Genomic DNA, 12,641 nt, shown 5'->3' on the forward strand with positions numbered 1-12,641 from the left:
GTGTGTGTGTGTGTGAATAGGTGCATACTTGTATTTGTCTACTGCATGTGTACATGGGTGTTTTTGTCCACACATATGCAGCATGTATGAGACAGGGCTGGAGCAAAGAAAAATAAAAAGACTTCTAGTCTATTGGCGAAAGGCATCACGGAATGGGGCCAAACTTTTCTCACCTCTATGTAATTGTACATAGACAGGTCTGAAATTGCATGGTCATCTGGAATCCTAAATCTTGAGAATTCAGGAAGGCACACACCTAAAAACCAAAATTAAATAAAACACTGTTATTGCTTAAAATAATATACAGAAAATATATTACATAATATACAGAAAATATGCTGGTGTGATGGCTAAGTTGTTAAGAGCATTGGCTGCTCTTCCAGAGGCCCTGAACTCAGTTCCTAGCACCCACCTTGGGTGGCTCCCAACTGTAGGCTACAGAAAGACACTGGACTACGAAAAAACTGCTGAACTCAATCAGCCGGTATACTTCAAAGATGTACCAACCTCTGTATGGAAACCAGGACATGTGTTACGTTGGGGTAAGGGTTTTGCATTGGTTTCCACAGGAGAAAAAAAAATTGGATACCATCAAAGTTGATCAAGATTCGAGTAAAAAAGGAAAAACCTCTCAATGAGGACAAATGGCAGGTATTCTACTAAGGTATATCTTATACACTAAATAGAAACCCCCCAAAGGAAAGGGAAGTGTTTTGCTTTTTTCTGGAAAACTCATCTCCAAAAGGCAAAGGACACTGCATAGGTAGATACTTAAGAAGAAAAGGTAGCTATAACCATCAAACAAAAGGAACGTGCCATATGGTAAACTTTACAGCTGTCTCTCAGAGAACTCTATTTCTCTTTATTTCCTAGTCCCTATTCAATTAAACCAATGCTGGATTTAGAGGTGGATTTGACTTTCCTCCTCTAAAATCCAAGCACGTTATTTAGCTAAACTTTAGTGTTTCTGTATTGTATCAAGAAGCCGATTGATGTAATACAGAATAAAAGAAAAATTTGGGGGCTGTCTTTGTCTTTTCTTAGATCTTTCTCTCAAGGTGTACACCCTCTCATAATTGTTATGCTCTCATGGTTGCATTCCCCAGCACCCAACCACCTGTAACTCTGGCTCAGAAGATCCATTGTCATCTTTTGACCTCTGAGGTACCTGTGCACACTTGCCATACACTCACACACAGAGACACAGGCACATAAATAAATCCCTTTAAAAAAGCAAGATAAAATCTTATTTTTTAAATGCTGGTCTCCACCTAGGTCAAACTAAGTAGTGTTTCCTCTAGCAACATTTTAATCTTGTAAAACTGTTGATAAACACAGAAATCTACAGTTATTGAGCAATGTCCATTGATTATTTCCTGTTGTGAACAAATAAAGGTTACAATAAAACCAATATTAGAATATTGGTTTTTAAAATTGTCATTTCCCTTATTCAACAAATGGAAAATAACTTTGCAATGGTTAATCTATACTGAGAACTTATTGGACTTAGAATTACCATGGAAACATATCTCTGGATGTGTGTCTATAGGGATGATGCCAGAGAGGTAGAATTGAAGAGGAATGACCCATCCTAAATGTGGGCTGGTATCCTGGAATGACTAAAAAGGAGAAAGTGGACCACGCACCATGAGCAATCCTAGCAGGAAGACAGAATAAATAGGAGGAGAAATTTAGGCTCAGGAGAAAAGAAGGAAGAACAAGAGAAGGAGGAGGAGAGAATGAGAGAGATGCTCAGGACAAGAAGCCAGGCAGACGCCAGCCAGTCAGATATAGAGAAGCAGTGAAAGTAAGATACACAGAAGGAAGAAAGGCAGTAAGTCCTGAGGCAAAAGGGAGATGAAGAGAAACAGGTTAATTTAAGTTAAAAGAGCTAGCCAGGAGCAAGCCTAAGCTAGGCTGAACATGGAAAACTAATGATACATCTCTAATAAGTCTGTTGTGATTTGGGAACTGATTGGCAGCCCAAAAGTAAAAGCCTAGTGCATGCCACAGTAACCCTTTTCTAAGCTGATTATCCCAGATATTGTTACAGTAACAGAAAGATTTCTAACACTTTCCTCCAACCTAGGTTTCCCTCTCTGGGTGTTCACTCCCTGGGAGGGGAAAGACTATGGCAGAGATGTTATTAGAGTGCCAGGATCATAAACAGGCCCACAACTAATCATCTGGGCCAGTCTGTGTGCCCCTGAGAAAGTATACTTACTAAGATCATTATTGAATTTGTCCATTAGCTCATCAAATACCAAGCAGTCTTCAAAACCCTGAAACAAGAAAAAAAAGGGGGGGGGATAAGACATAAATAATTCATAGTAATTATAAAGATAACTAGTTTTGGTGGGTGTATGCACAGACTGGGGATCATTAGTAGGTAACAGATTCTCATCTGATGCCCAGTCATGACACAAAGACCAGCAGCTGGACCCCCACACTGTCCTTGCCTCATTGATAACCATAATGATTAGAATGATTTGAAAATTAACAACAAAAAAATTAAATACATCTGTGATTTTGGTGGATCCCAATGCTTACGACTAACAATTACACATCTCTATCATGAATTAGTTGTAAACTATTCAGGTCTTTAAGATTCACGTTTAGAATGACTTAATGAGCTGAGCATATAGCCCAGTGGTCAAGGGCTCTGCCTGCCATGCATGAGGCCTTAGCTTCAATTCCCATTACTGCTAAAAAATATTAATGATAGGATCAAATTCATTTACCTCCTATAACTCAAATTTAAAACTAATTTTGAACACAAAGAACTTGAAAAATTAGTAAGTTCATATTAAATGCAATGAAGAACAAGAACCCTAAGTAGTATATTTCCACTATCTACAAATTCAAACTACAGTTTTAGAGGCAATGTAAAAATATGTAAAATAGGGGCTGGAGAGATGGCTCAGAGGTTAAGAGTACCAACTGTTCTTCCAGAGGTCCCGAGTTCAATTCCCAGCAACCACATGGTGGCTTACAACCATCGTAATGAGATCTGGTGCCCTCTTCTGGTGTGCAGACATATATAGAAGCAGAATGTTGTATATATAATAAATAAATAAAATCTTAAAAAATATGTAAAATATACTTTTCATATGAATTATAGTGATTGCATTTGAAGTAGTAAATACACTTTTTGACGAATGTCTGTAAATTCTTTATGGTATAGGAACTTTGACATAAGAGATGACATATATGGAGAAGTCAACAGTTCTAAATTCTTACTTCAAATAATTTGGTTTTCTTTGCAATATTGGGTTAGACACTGGTAAAATTGTAGTGTTAGACGTGAAAGGTGGGTATCAGGGAAGTTATGCAAAACAAATTGTGTAGTGAATCCCTGAGGCAAGATTTGAATTACTTCCAGAATGTGGGCATTTTATCTACAATGCTATAACTGATGCTTACTTACGTTCTTATGAAACAAAGAGCTTGCGAGGGCGTGGTCAGGCACACCAACAGCCAGCCCCCAAGCAGGTGTGGCTACAGTATCCCCTACACAACTGCTTTGTGGGAAAGTCTACAAGTTACTTTCACTTGGAATATAGTTCTGTCATCAAAGCAATATGTGACTAGTGAACTCTAAACTATGATCACACACACACACACACACACACACACACACACACACACACGCATGCATGCAAGAAGTTAAAGAATCTTGATTTTAACATTTAATATTGGAGCACTATATTTTAAAAATTTCCTTCTAACCAGAATACCAAAATTTCCATGAAGGTAATAGCAATCAACATCTAACCAGTATGTAGCTTGATTTAGACCTGTCAATTATATTAGCCAAGTTTCTACATTAGTCTGTAGAAGACACAGTTCTCAAGAAAACAGGATGCCATATCATACACTGTGTGCTTTTCTCTGGATTGGGTTTTTGTAGAAAATAATCTGGATCCTCGATGGAGTTGAAATAATGAGTCTGACTGAGCAATTGGAGTGATGAGCGAAACGGCTGTGTTCTTAGGACTGTGTGGTGATGGTTTAGAAAGCACCTTCTACTAGGATTTACTACTTGAGACAGACCTTGGAATGTCCAGGAACATTCCTGGACTAGAGGAAAAGAACTCACCGCATTCATTCCTTGCCCAAAAAATGGGACGATGGCATGAGCTGCATCTCCCATGAGCACACAGTGTGACTTCAGGTGGAAGGGAGAACACTTCACTGATATCATGGCCTGGGCAGGCAGCAGGAAGAAGTTTCTTATGAGGGCTTGCCTTTGAGAGAAAGCAATCAGAATATGGACAGGTTACAAGCACTGCTAAGTTCTCTCAGATTTATTGGCTTCATTTGGATGAAAAAAGATAATGACAGGACTGAAACAGCAACTGAGGGAGAAGGAGAGAAATGAGGTTCAGTGGAAGATTGCTCATCTAACATATGAAAGCTCCTGGGAACGAGGGGAAGGTCCCCAGAACCAGGGAAAAAAAGAAAAAGGAATTGGTTTCTTCCAGAAATCAATTCTGCTATTTTGGGGCTACGGAGAAGGCTGGTTTGGTAAAGGCTGGCCATGCAAGCACGAGAACCTGAGTTTAGTTAAAAGTAGGAGGCAGAGTGGGTTGAAATCTTGCTGTAAAGCAGGGCTGGCAGCACAGGACTGTGTTTTCAGCACCGGAGGCTGAGGAATACTGAGGATTATGGGTCCAAATCAGCCTGGGTTACAACAAGGAAGCCCTGTGTGGGAAACAAAAGCTCCTGCCTCTCTTTGGCCTGATTGTTCACGTGCCCCAAGTTCCATGTGTAAAATCTGAATCCTCAGCACGATGGCAGCTGCAGCCTGGAACCTGGGAGGGTTTCACTAGCAAGCATGGAGCCCAAATAGAATTGGATTTGTGCCCTTTCAAAACAGACTCTAGGAAGCTCCATGTCCCTTCAGTCACGGGAATTCTCACAAGCAGAAGGCGCCTTCTGTGAGCCAGGAAGCAGCTCTCATCAGGCACAAATCTGCTGGTGCCTGGGTCTTGAACATTTCAGCTTCCAGAGCTGAGAGAAATGGCTTCTGTCACTTCTGAGTCACCCAGTGTGTGGCAGTTTTGTTGTGGCAGGCCTGTACAGCTGACACTGTTTCTGTAGCACTCTTCTGTCTCCTTGGAGAGAGCACTGGAGTGAGAAGTGAGCTAGGTGTTTGTTTTGTTTGGTGTGTGTGTGTGTGTGTGTGTGTGTGTGTGTGTGTGTGTGTGTGTGTGTGTTTAGTATTTGGAGGAACTGGAGAACATACAGCAAAGTCCACATGGAGGGTGATGCTGACATGGGCCTGAACTGCAGTCACAAACCATCTATCCAGCTAATTCACTCAGCCTTGTGGGGCAGAACTTAATTTAACATGAAAAATAAAAGACCCAGAGACAGATATTGGGGTTGAAGCTTCAAGCTGAAGCTCAGAAAATCAAAGCAGCCAGCCATTAATTCTTACCTCTGCCTCAGCTCAGACGAAAAGGGGTGATCCTCAAACTGCTCCCGATTTCACTGCTCCTCAGATTCACTCAGACTTCTATGCTCTCTTCAACATGGCTAGAGACTCAATGCCTTCCTAGCCTCAATGTGGCTGGAGAATGACTACTAGCTCTGATACCCTGTCTTAAATACCTGCATTGAGTCCTGGGATTAAAGGCATGTGATCCCAAGTGCTGAGATCATCTTTGTTTGAGCTGTTTCTCTTTAGGACTGGATATATTTTGTGTAATCAGTGTGGCCTTGAACTAACAGAGATCCGCCTACCTCTTAATCCTGAGGCCAAGGATTAAAGGTGTGTGCCTGGCTTTTCCGGCTTGTGGCTGACTTTGCTTTCCTAATCCTTAGGCAAGCTTTAATAAATCATAAATAATATATCACCACAACTTAATGCATATGGACCCTGTGCTAAACAGTGTATAGAATTAACCTTATTAACCTGCCCACGTTGGTAGTATCATTCAGTAGCCCACAAGGAGTCCTGAGCATAGAAGAGCCCACAGTGAGGAAGATGACAGATTTGAGGCAGATATCTGTTGTGTCACATATCTGCATCTCAAAAAAAGTCACAATCAGTCTTGTGGCAAGCACACCAAGCCTAGGGACACTGGTGCTTGTGTTCCTGGGATAAACTGAATATGATTTCCTCAGAATCTCCACTCATAACAAAGAGCCCACTTAGATTTTTTTCGTTAATGGTGGTTTCCAGCCAGTGCATTTTAAAAACAATTTTAAAGAAAAGTTGAAACAGTTTTGTTTGAATTTAAATTAACTCAAACCAAAGAAATGAAAGGTACAGTTTCCATTGAGACTTACTCTCCCATCAGAGGGATGGCATCTGGAAAGTTCTTCTGGAAGAAGTCCAGCACATCATCACTTGTTGGAAGTTTTTCAAAGTCTTCGAAGGACATGAACAAGGTGCATGTGAAAGATTTGTCCTGTGAAGGAGAGGAACAGGGTGAGAGAGAAAAGAGACTGTGAGGCTGGCACTAAGGATAGGTCCCTAAACCACAGAGCCCTCGCTGGGACTAAGGATCTCCTGGAAGAGAACGTCCAAGCCAGCTTTGTCCCTTTTCCCTGGAGGACAGCTCTACCATATCTGATGTGCACCTTGATTCTTGGGTCACTAGGAGAATTGCTACTGTGCAAACTATCCATGTTCACCAAGTAAATACTGCAGTCCTTAGATTGTCTATAGATTGTCTTATGTGACTTTTTTTCCTCCTCTTTGTCTTCATGGGAAATTATTGATCCTATGATAGACAGCAACAGGAAGAAAACGACTATCACAGAACACAGCAAGCTGGATATATAAACCCTGGAGACAAATGAAAGAACATACACACACACACACACACACACACACACACACAGAGAGAGAGAGAGAGAGAGAGAGAGAGAGAGAGAGAGAGAGAGAGAGAGAGATTCTAATGTCCCACAGACCTTAAAGATTGGAATTGTTTTCTAATACACAACCTAAATCTCTTTGGCTTTATTGTGGCGCTTGTTCCTGGACTTCCTTTGATGGAGATGACAGCACTCTAGATATGAACTCTTCATTATCCATGGCAGAACAGTCTCCTTTCTAAAGTAAATATCGAGCTTGCTTCTGGTTTTTCCTCAGAAGCCCAAAGCTTCAAAGGCAGAATCATTAAATAGATTAAATAATGATGAGGTCAACTAGGTTACATAAATACCCAACACAAAAGTAAGTAATGAAAAAATATTAATTATAGATGTATTAGTAGCTGATAGGAAGTTGTACATTACCATGTTTGGAAGGGCAATCATCATAAAGGCGTTTCTAGGCCAAATATGAAGATAATTAGGCTCCATGGCATACTGTAGGGCGAAGAACACAGGTTCAGTTAGCAAGGGATTCATCTCTACCATGGCTTTGCAGTGCTTCTGCAGTAATCTAGACCATTCCCATAGATCTGGCACCTTGCACCTGTGTTGTTGCTGCATGAAGTAGATACTGTCTTAGAAAATACTTTGGGCCCTATCTTTATACATTCAAACTTGGCAAGTTTTTCCTAAGCATTTATTTCAAAGTTTGAGACCATACTATAATAAGATAGTGTTCCTCTTTCATCCTGTCTTTCTATACACATAAATATGCAAGTCAATATATGTATGTATGTCCATGCACATAAAAAGAACATATAAGACATACATGTGGGTAGATATTTGTGTGGGGGGATTGTGTGTAATAATTTACACCCAGGGTTTTTATAGACTGAACAGAAAAGTCTTGAGTCTAAGTAGCAAGAACAAAACTGAAGGAACGGTACAGTCTCCTAGCTACCCTTATCATGACAAAGGTCTCTATCTACCTGGCTTCACTGTTCTTCTGTTGTTTGTATTTATTTGTTGTTGTTGCTTTTGTCCCAGGACCCTAAACAAAGCCTAAAACACAGACGCTGAGATGAATCAAGTGCCTAGGTGTTTGGTTTCAAAGATTATACAGTGAGTAGAGGGACGAGAAAGTACAGATGCCACAAAAAGCCAAGTCACTTCTGCTTAATAATATAAAAGGTAGGAAGACAGGGAGAGTTTTGATGCCAACTGAAAGTATAGGAAATAACGTGTAAGTGGTTAAAACAGGGTCTTGTATAGAAGACCAGGGCACAAGCGAGCTAAGTCACCTTTCACACACACCCCCACCTGTGCAAGGTAGAGATGCACCTAGCACTTGGATGGGAGAGGAGAAAATACCCTGCGTGTCCCTCCTGCCACCTTTTGTATTTTTCTACCACCCCCTCATCTTTTCAGAACTCTGAAAGGTAAGACAAGAAGGAAAATAGAAAGAGAAGCTAACTTGACTTCCCAACACAAGATCAAAGGCCGGAGCTTGATTATAATAGCGAAAAAGACAACCTTTAAGTTCTGTCTTCCTCACTGACACAAAGAATGGCTTTTGTATCATGGCAAGGACAGTATGCTACCAAGAACATATGAAGTTCACAAGTAGGCCTGGAGCCTAGTAGGCAACTTTTAAAACTCAGCTTCTTTATTAGCAAAGCCACACTCCCGAGAGATGCCTGTATGGGACAGCAGTGTGAGGGCAGCCTAAGTCCCTCAAAACCTAAGTTCAGATAGCTTTCTGATTGTGCCAGAACAGCTCAGAGGTAACCCTTGGGGTGTGGAAGGAGAGAGGGGAAGAATGTAAGGATGTTGAAATGGTGTTTCTAGACATGGCATGGCTGTTATACTCAAGAACTCACAGCATCTGTGGCAACTTGCACAAGACCTACACAAAATCAAGCTGTCTTAAATTTACACACAGATAAGGGAGATGAATTTCAGGCACGGTGTCTTCCCGTGGAGCTTCTGGCAATTGATAGCAAAGGCCAGAGGATGGATAATCTTTCTCCTGGATGATTCCGTATCTGTGCACATATGAGCAGCACTAGCTGGACTTAGTGTGTGAAAAAATAAGATTAAGAATAAAAAGAGGAGGAGGAGATGAAGCCAGGAGGGGGATGTGTCCAGAGGAGATAGGCAGTTCCGTCATTGTATATATACACGCATAAAATTCTCAAAGAATAAAATAAAATAAAATATAGGCTTTATAGTAAAGCTAAGTTTACAAACCTTTAAAAAATGAAAAGAAAGAAGATATTTTCCTAATAATACCCAAAGCTGTAGTATCCAGTCTTTCTTCCCACTCCACACCTCAGAGACGGAGGGCAAGTTGCACCTCAAAAAAGAGCGAGAAAGAGGAGAGAGGAAGCAAAGATCTAGAAAATTCCAGGAAGTGATCTGAGCTGATCTTACAAACATATGTTTTCTTGAATTTTGGTTCCTAGATTTTACTTAGATACATAAAATCGTGCCTATATATAGAAAGTAGAAGTAAAACTATATAAGGGACAAAGTGGGAGAGGGGAGAAAAAAGGGCAGATGTTCCTGGGTAGGAATATGCTGAGTGCACAATACATGTCCAAAAACTTAAATATATAAATGCTTTCAGAAGAGAGAAATAAAAAAAAAAAACTATTGCCTAGAATTGTTTGGGGTCTTGTTAAGCTGTCACTGTCTTTGGGCCACATTTGTCTCAAGACACTGTTGTTTGAAAAAATGAGACCTTGAGAAGAAAAACCCTACTAATCATTACCAATAATTACATGTGGCTGAAATGTAAGTGATTACCTTACAGCTACCTTCTTGGGCACTGTTCTGCTGACATGAGGGCTGGCCTGTCAACAGAACTATCTTACCCTGGAATCTAGAGTTACCAGCTCTCCAACTGTGAGTCGGGAGCCTCATACAACAAGCACAGAGAAATTAGTGGATCGATTTGATGAGGAGGAAGAAATAGACAATGAGATGTAAAAAATATCCACTTGATTGCCCTGTACAGTATGTTAGAATGTAACTCCTCTGTCTCAATTAACTAGATATTTTATAGATGACTTACTTCATCTAGGAGAGATGAAATCAGATCAGAACTTTAGAATGGGTGTTTTGGATGCAAATTAAGCCTTTGATGTTATCCACTCTGTCTTATAATTTTTAATGTTTTTATATTATCTCTGTTAGTATTTCCTTTTTCATAAGTTTCTGTTTGATTATGACAGAGTAAAATAGTTTCATTTTATTTTTTAAACATAAAATTTTATATTAAAATAATTTCATAGCATTTTTTTGCTTCTGGCACAGCATATTCTTTAGTAACGGAACAATATGGGAATGAGAAAAATTCAATTTAAATATCTTTTCAGAAATACATTATTAAACTACTCCACTAGCTCTCCTTAAATGCTCCTGTGGGGGAAGGGCTACAGGAAGGGAGAAGACCTACCTCTCCATTCTTTGGTGGGATTGTCAACTCCATGTACCCATGAGGGATGTATTGCTGACTGTAATCAAAGCGGGGCTTCTTCATGAGGTGGGCTCTGACAGTTGAATAGGCTCCATCACATCCTACAATGAGGTCATAAGTGACATCTCTGGGAACTTTATCAGGTCTGAAAAACAGAATGAACCATTCCCCGCCACCAACAAAAACATCTAGTGAAAATAGTAATATATTTCTACTTGGGTGTAAAAAGCAAACGCCAAAGGTAACTCAAAACACCCACTTTTACACAGCTCATTTAGAGCCTGACTTTATCTAACTTGAATTAACAGATTTAAAATTAAGATGGAAATGCTGGTCCCAGACACGGTTTTACTTTTGAGAATGAGAATAATGTGCCACTACCCTGATACTAAAGACAGATGTGCTTGCTCCAGAAGTGGACAGAGCTGACTGAAGGAAACCTTGAGAAGACGGGAAAGCAGTCCAGAAGTGAAGGGGTAAAGACATCTGTCTGTAAGTGTGAGTGAATACTGCAAGTGTGAGTGGACACTGAAGTGTGAGTGGACACTGAAGTGTGAGGGGACACTCTAAGTGTGAGTGGCCTCAGGAGCTTCTGCAGGCATGTGACCAGGGTTTGCTGGAGAAAACAAGCTTGGTTTGAGTAAAGGATACCAGATAATAAGCTTAAGAGTAGAACACACTTGCCCCTTGTCGATTTCCAGGATTGGTTCCAGAATATCCAAATCTGCAGATGTTCAAGTATTTGCATACACTCAGTATTTCTACACCCACCACACCCCCTCCCAGATGCTCCAGTTTCTCTCTAGGAAAGCTGTGTGAGAGGTTGAATCATCAGGGAGCAAGAACAAGAGTAAAAAGCCTTTGCATGGTCAGCACAGAGGACTTCTTTTATTGTTGTGTTTTCTTGGAGATGCCATCTCTGTTTTGGATACTTTTATCTGAGGTTGCTTGTACCAGTGGTTAAAGCATCCGTAGGTTCAGAAGGTTAACTGTAGAAGGCACAGAGGGCAAAGGGGGAGATAAGGAGAATTTTGGATATCAAGACAGAAGTTTAAATTCATGATTCTGGCAAAAGGCAGAAAATGATTTCCTCCATTAGAAGGATGATGACTGAAGAGTGGCAGTTTTAGGAAGCTGACTTTTCAATCTGAAGTGGAAGTGGGGACACACAGGAGGGATGGCAAGGAGCCCACACGTGCAGGGACAAAAGCTGGACACCATCGGATCACAGGAAGAGGAAAGCGTAGAATGAAAGACGCGGTGATGAGAATGTACAGATGTAATGGGAGAAAACAGGGGAGCCGAGCACACCATGAGGACTGATTATGCCAAAACATTCCCAGGGAAGACCGGAATGGGGAGCGGGGAACTGGGCAAGAGAGATGAGAAAGGCTCTAAGAATCCAAGATAATGCAGCTATAGTTGGATTGGCACATCATTGACCAGGACCTCACTGAGACTGAGAATGAGGACAGAGATCTGGGCACACATGTTAATGCCAGAGATACGAATTTACAAATGATTGTGTAACCCGAGACTGATGTATGGTATTCCGAAGGTGGGACTTTAAAAAGAAGTCACGCCATGAAAAAGAACACGAGACACAAGGCTGGGGAGGGCCTCCTCTTTGCAAGGAAGAGAGCGTCTGAACAGAGAAAGGTCACTCGAGCGTGGAAATTAAGAATTACCAGTTCGGGGTACTCAGAAAGCATCTGGGGACTATTCTCAAACAGAAAGGCCTGGCTGTGAAGACTGTTTGAATTCTCGCTTCAGTAATCATTCAACTCTTCCAAAATAGCAAAAAACAAAGTTTGCAGGTAGAGTTCTCCACTCCCACCCTTGCCCTCTGAAGCCAAAAAGCCTGAATGGTGATTACCCAAGCACGGTGACCGCCCCTTCCTCGGGACGGCATTTCAACAGCTTGTGACCAAAGTGCACCTTCGCACTGGGGTATGACTCCACCGCTGAGGGAAGAAACAGAAGGTAAACAGAGCTGCGTTTCAAATCTGACTGTACCTAATCAAACTGAAATGCTGGTCATTTGCTTCCAATAGGAGGAAAAGATACTACTTAATAATTTGTGACAGGGTCTTATGTAGTACAATTTTTTTTTTTTTTTGCTGTTTTTTGAGACAGAGATTCTTTATATAGCCTTGGCTGTCCTGAAACTCACTCTTTAGACCAGACTGGCCTCAAACTCACAGAGATCTGCTTGCCTCTGCCTCCCTAGTGCTGGTCTTAATAGGCATTTACCATGACATCTGGCTATTTTTTTTTAATTCAAGCTGGACATGGTAGTACATGGGCTTTATTTTTCTTTTTATTTATTTTT

The 12,641-nt window shown here is 40.9% G+C and overlaps 1 protein-coding gene across 1 annotated transcript in view; it reads right to left on the reverse strand.

The window, feature by feature from the left end:
• The window catches only part of Kmo (kynurenine 3-monooxygenase), a 31,800-nt gene that overhangs the window by 3,825 nt on the left and 15,334 nt on the right, over nt 1–12,641 (reverse strand). The window contains exons 6-12 of the mRNA XM_027418897.2: nt 12,186–12,273; nt 10,289–10,454; nt 7,252–7,323; nt 6,298–6,419; nt 4,100–4,247; nt 2,225–2,282; nt 174–256 (exon numbers count right to left, since the gene is read on the reverse strand). Coding sequence (XP_027274698.1) covers nt 174–256; nt 2,225–2,282; nt 4,100–4,247; nt 6,298–6,419; nt 7,252–7,323; nt 10,289–10,454; nt 12,186–12,273 — 737 coding nt within the window. The remainder of the gene's footprint in view (nt 1–173; nt 257–2,224; nt 2,283–4,099; nt 4,248–6,297; nt 6,420–7,251; nt 7,324–10,288; nt 10,455–12,185; nt 12,274–12,641) is intronic.

The sequence above is a fragment of the Cricetulus griseus genome, chromosome 5 (assembly GCF_003668045.3).
Source record: "Cricetulus griseus strain 17A/GY chromosome 5, alternate assembly CriGri-PICRH-1.0, whole genome shotgun sequence".
Classification (NCBI taxonomy): Eukaryota; Metazoa; Chordata; class Mammalia; order Rodentia; family Cricetidae; genus Cricetulus; species Cricetulus griseus.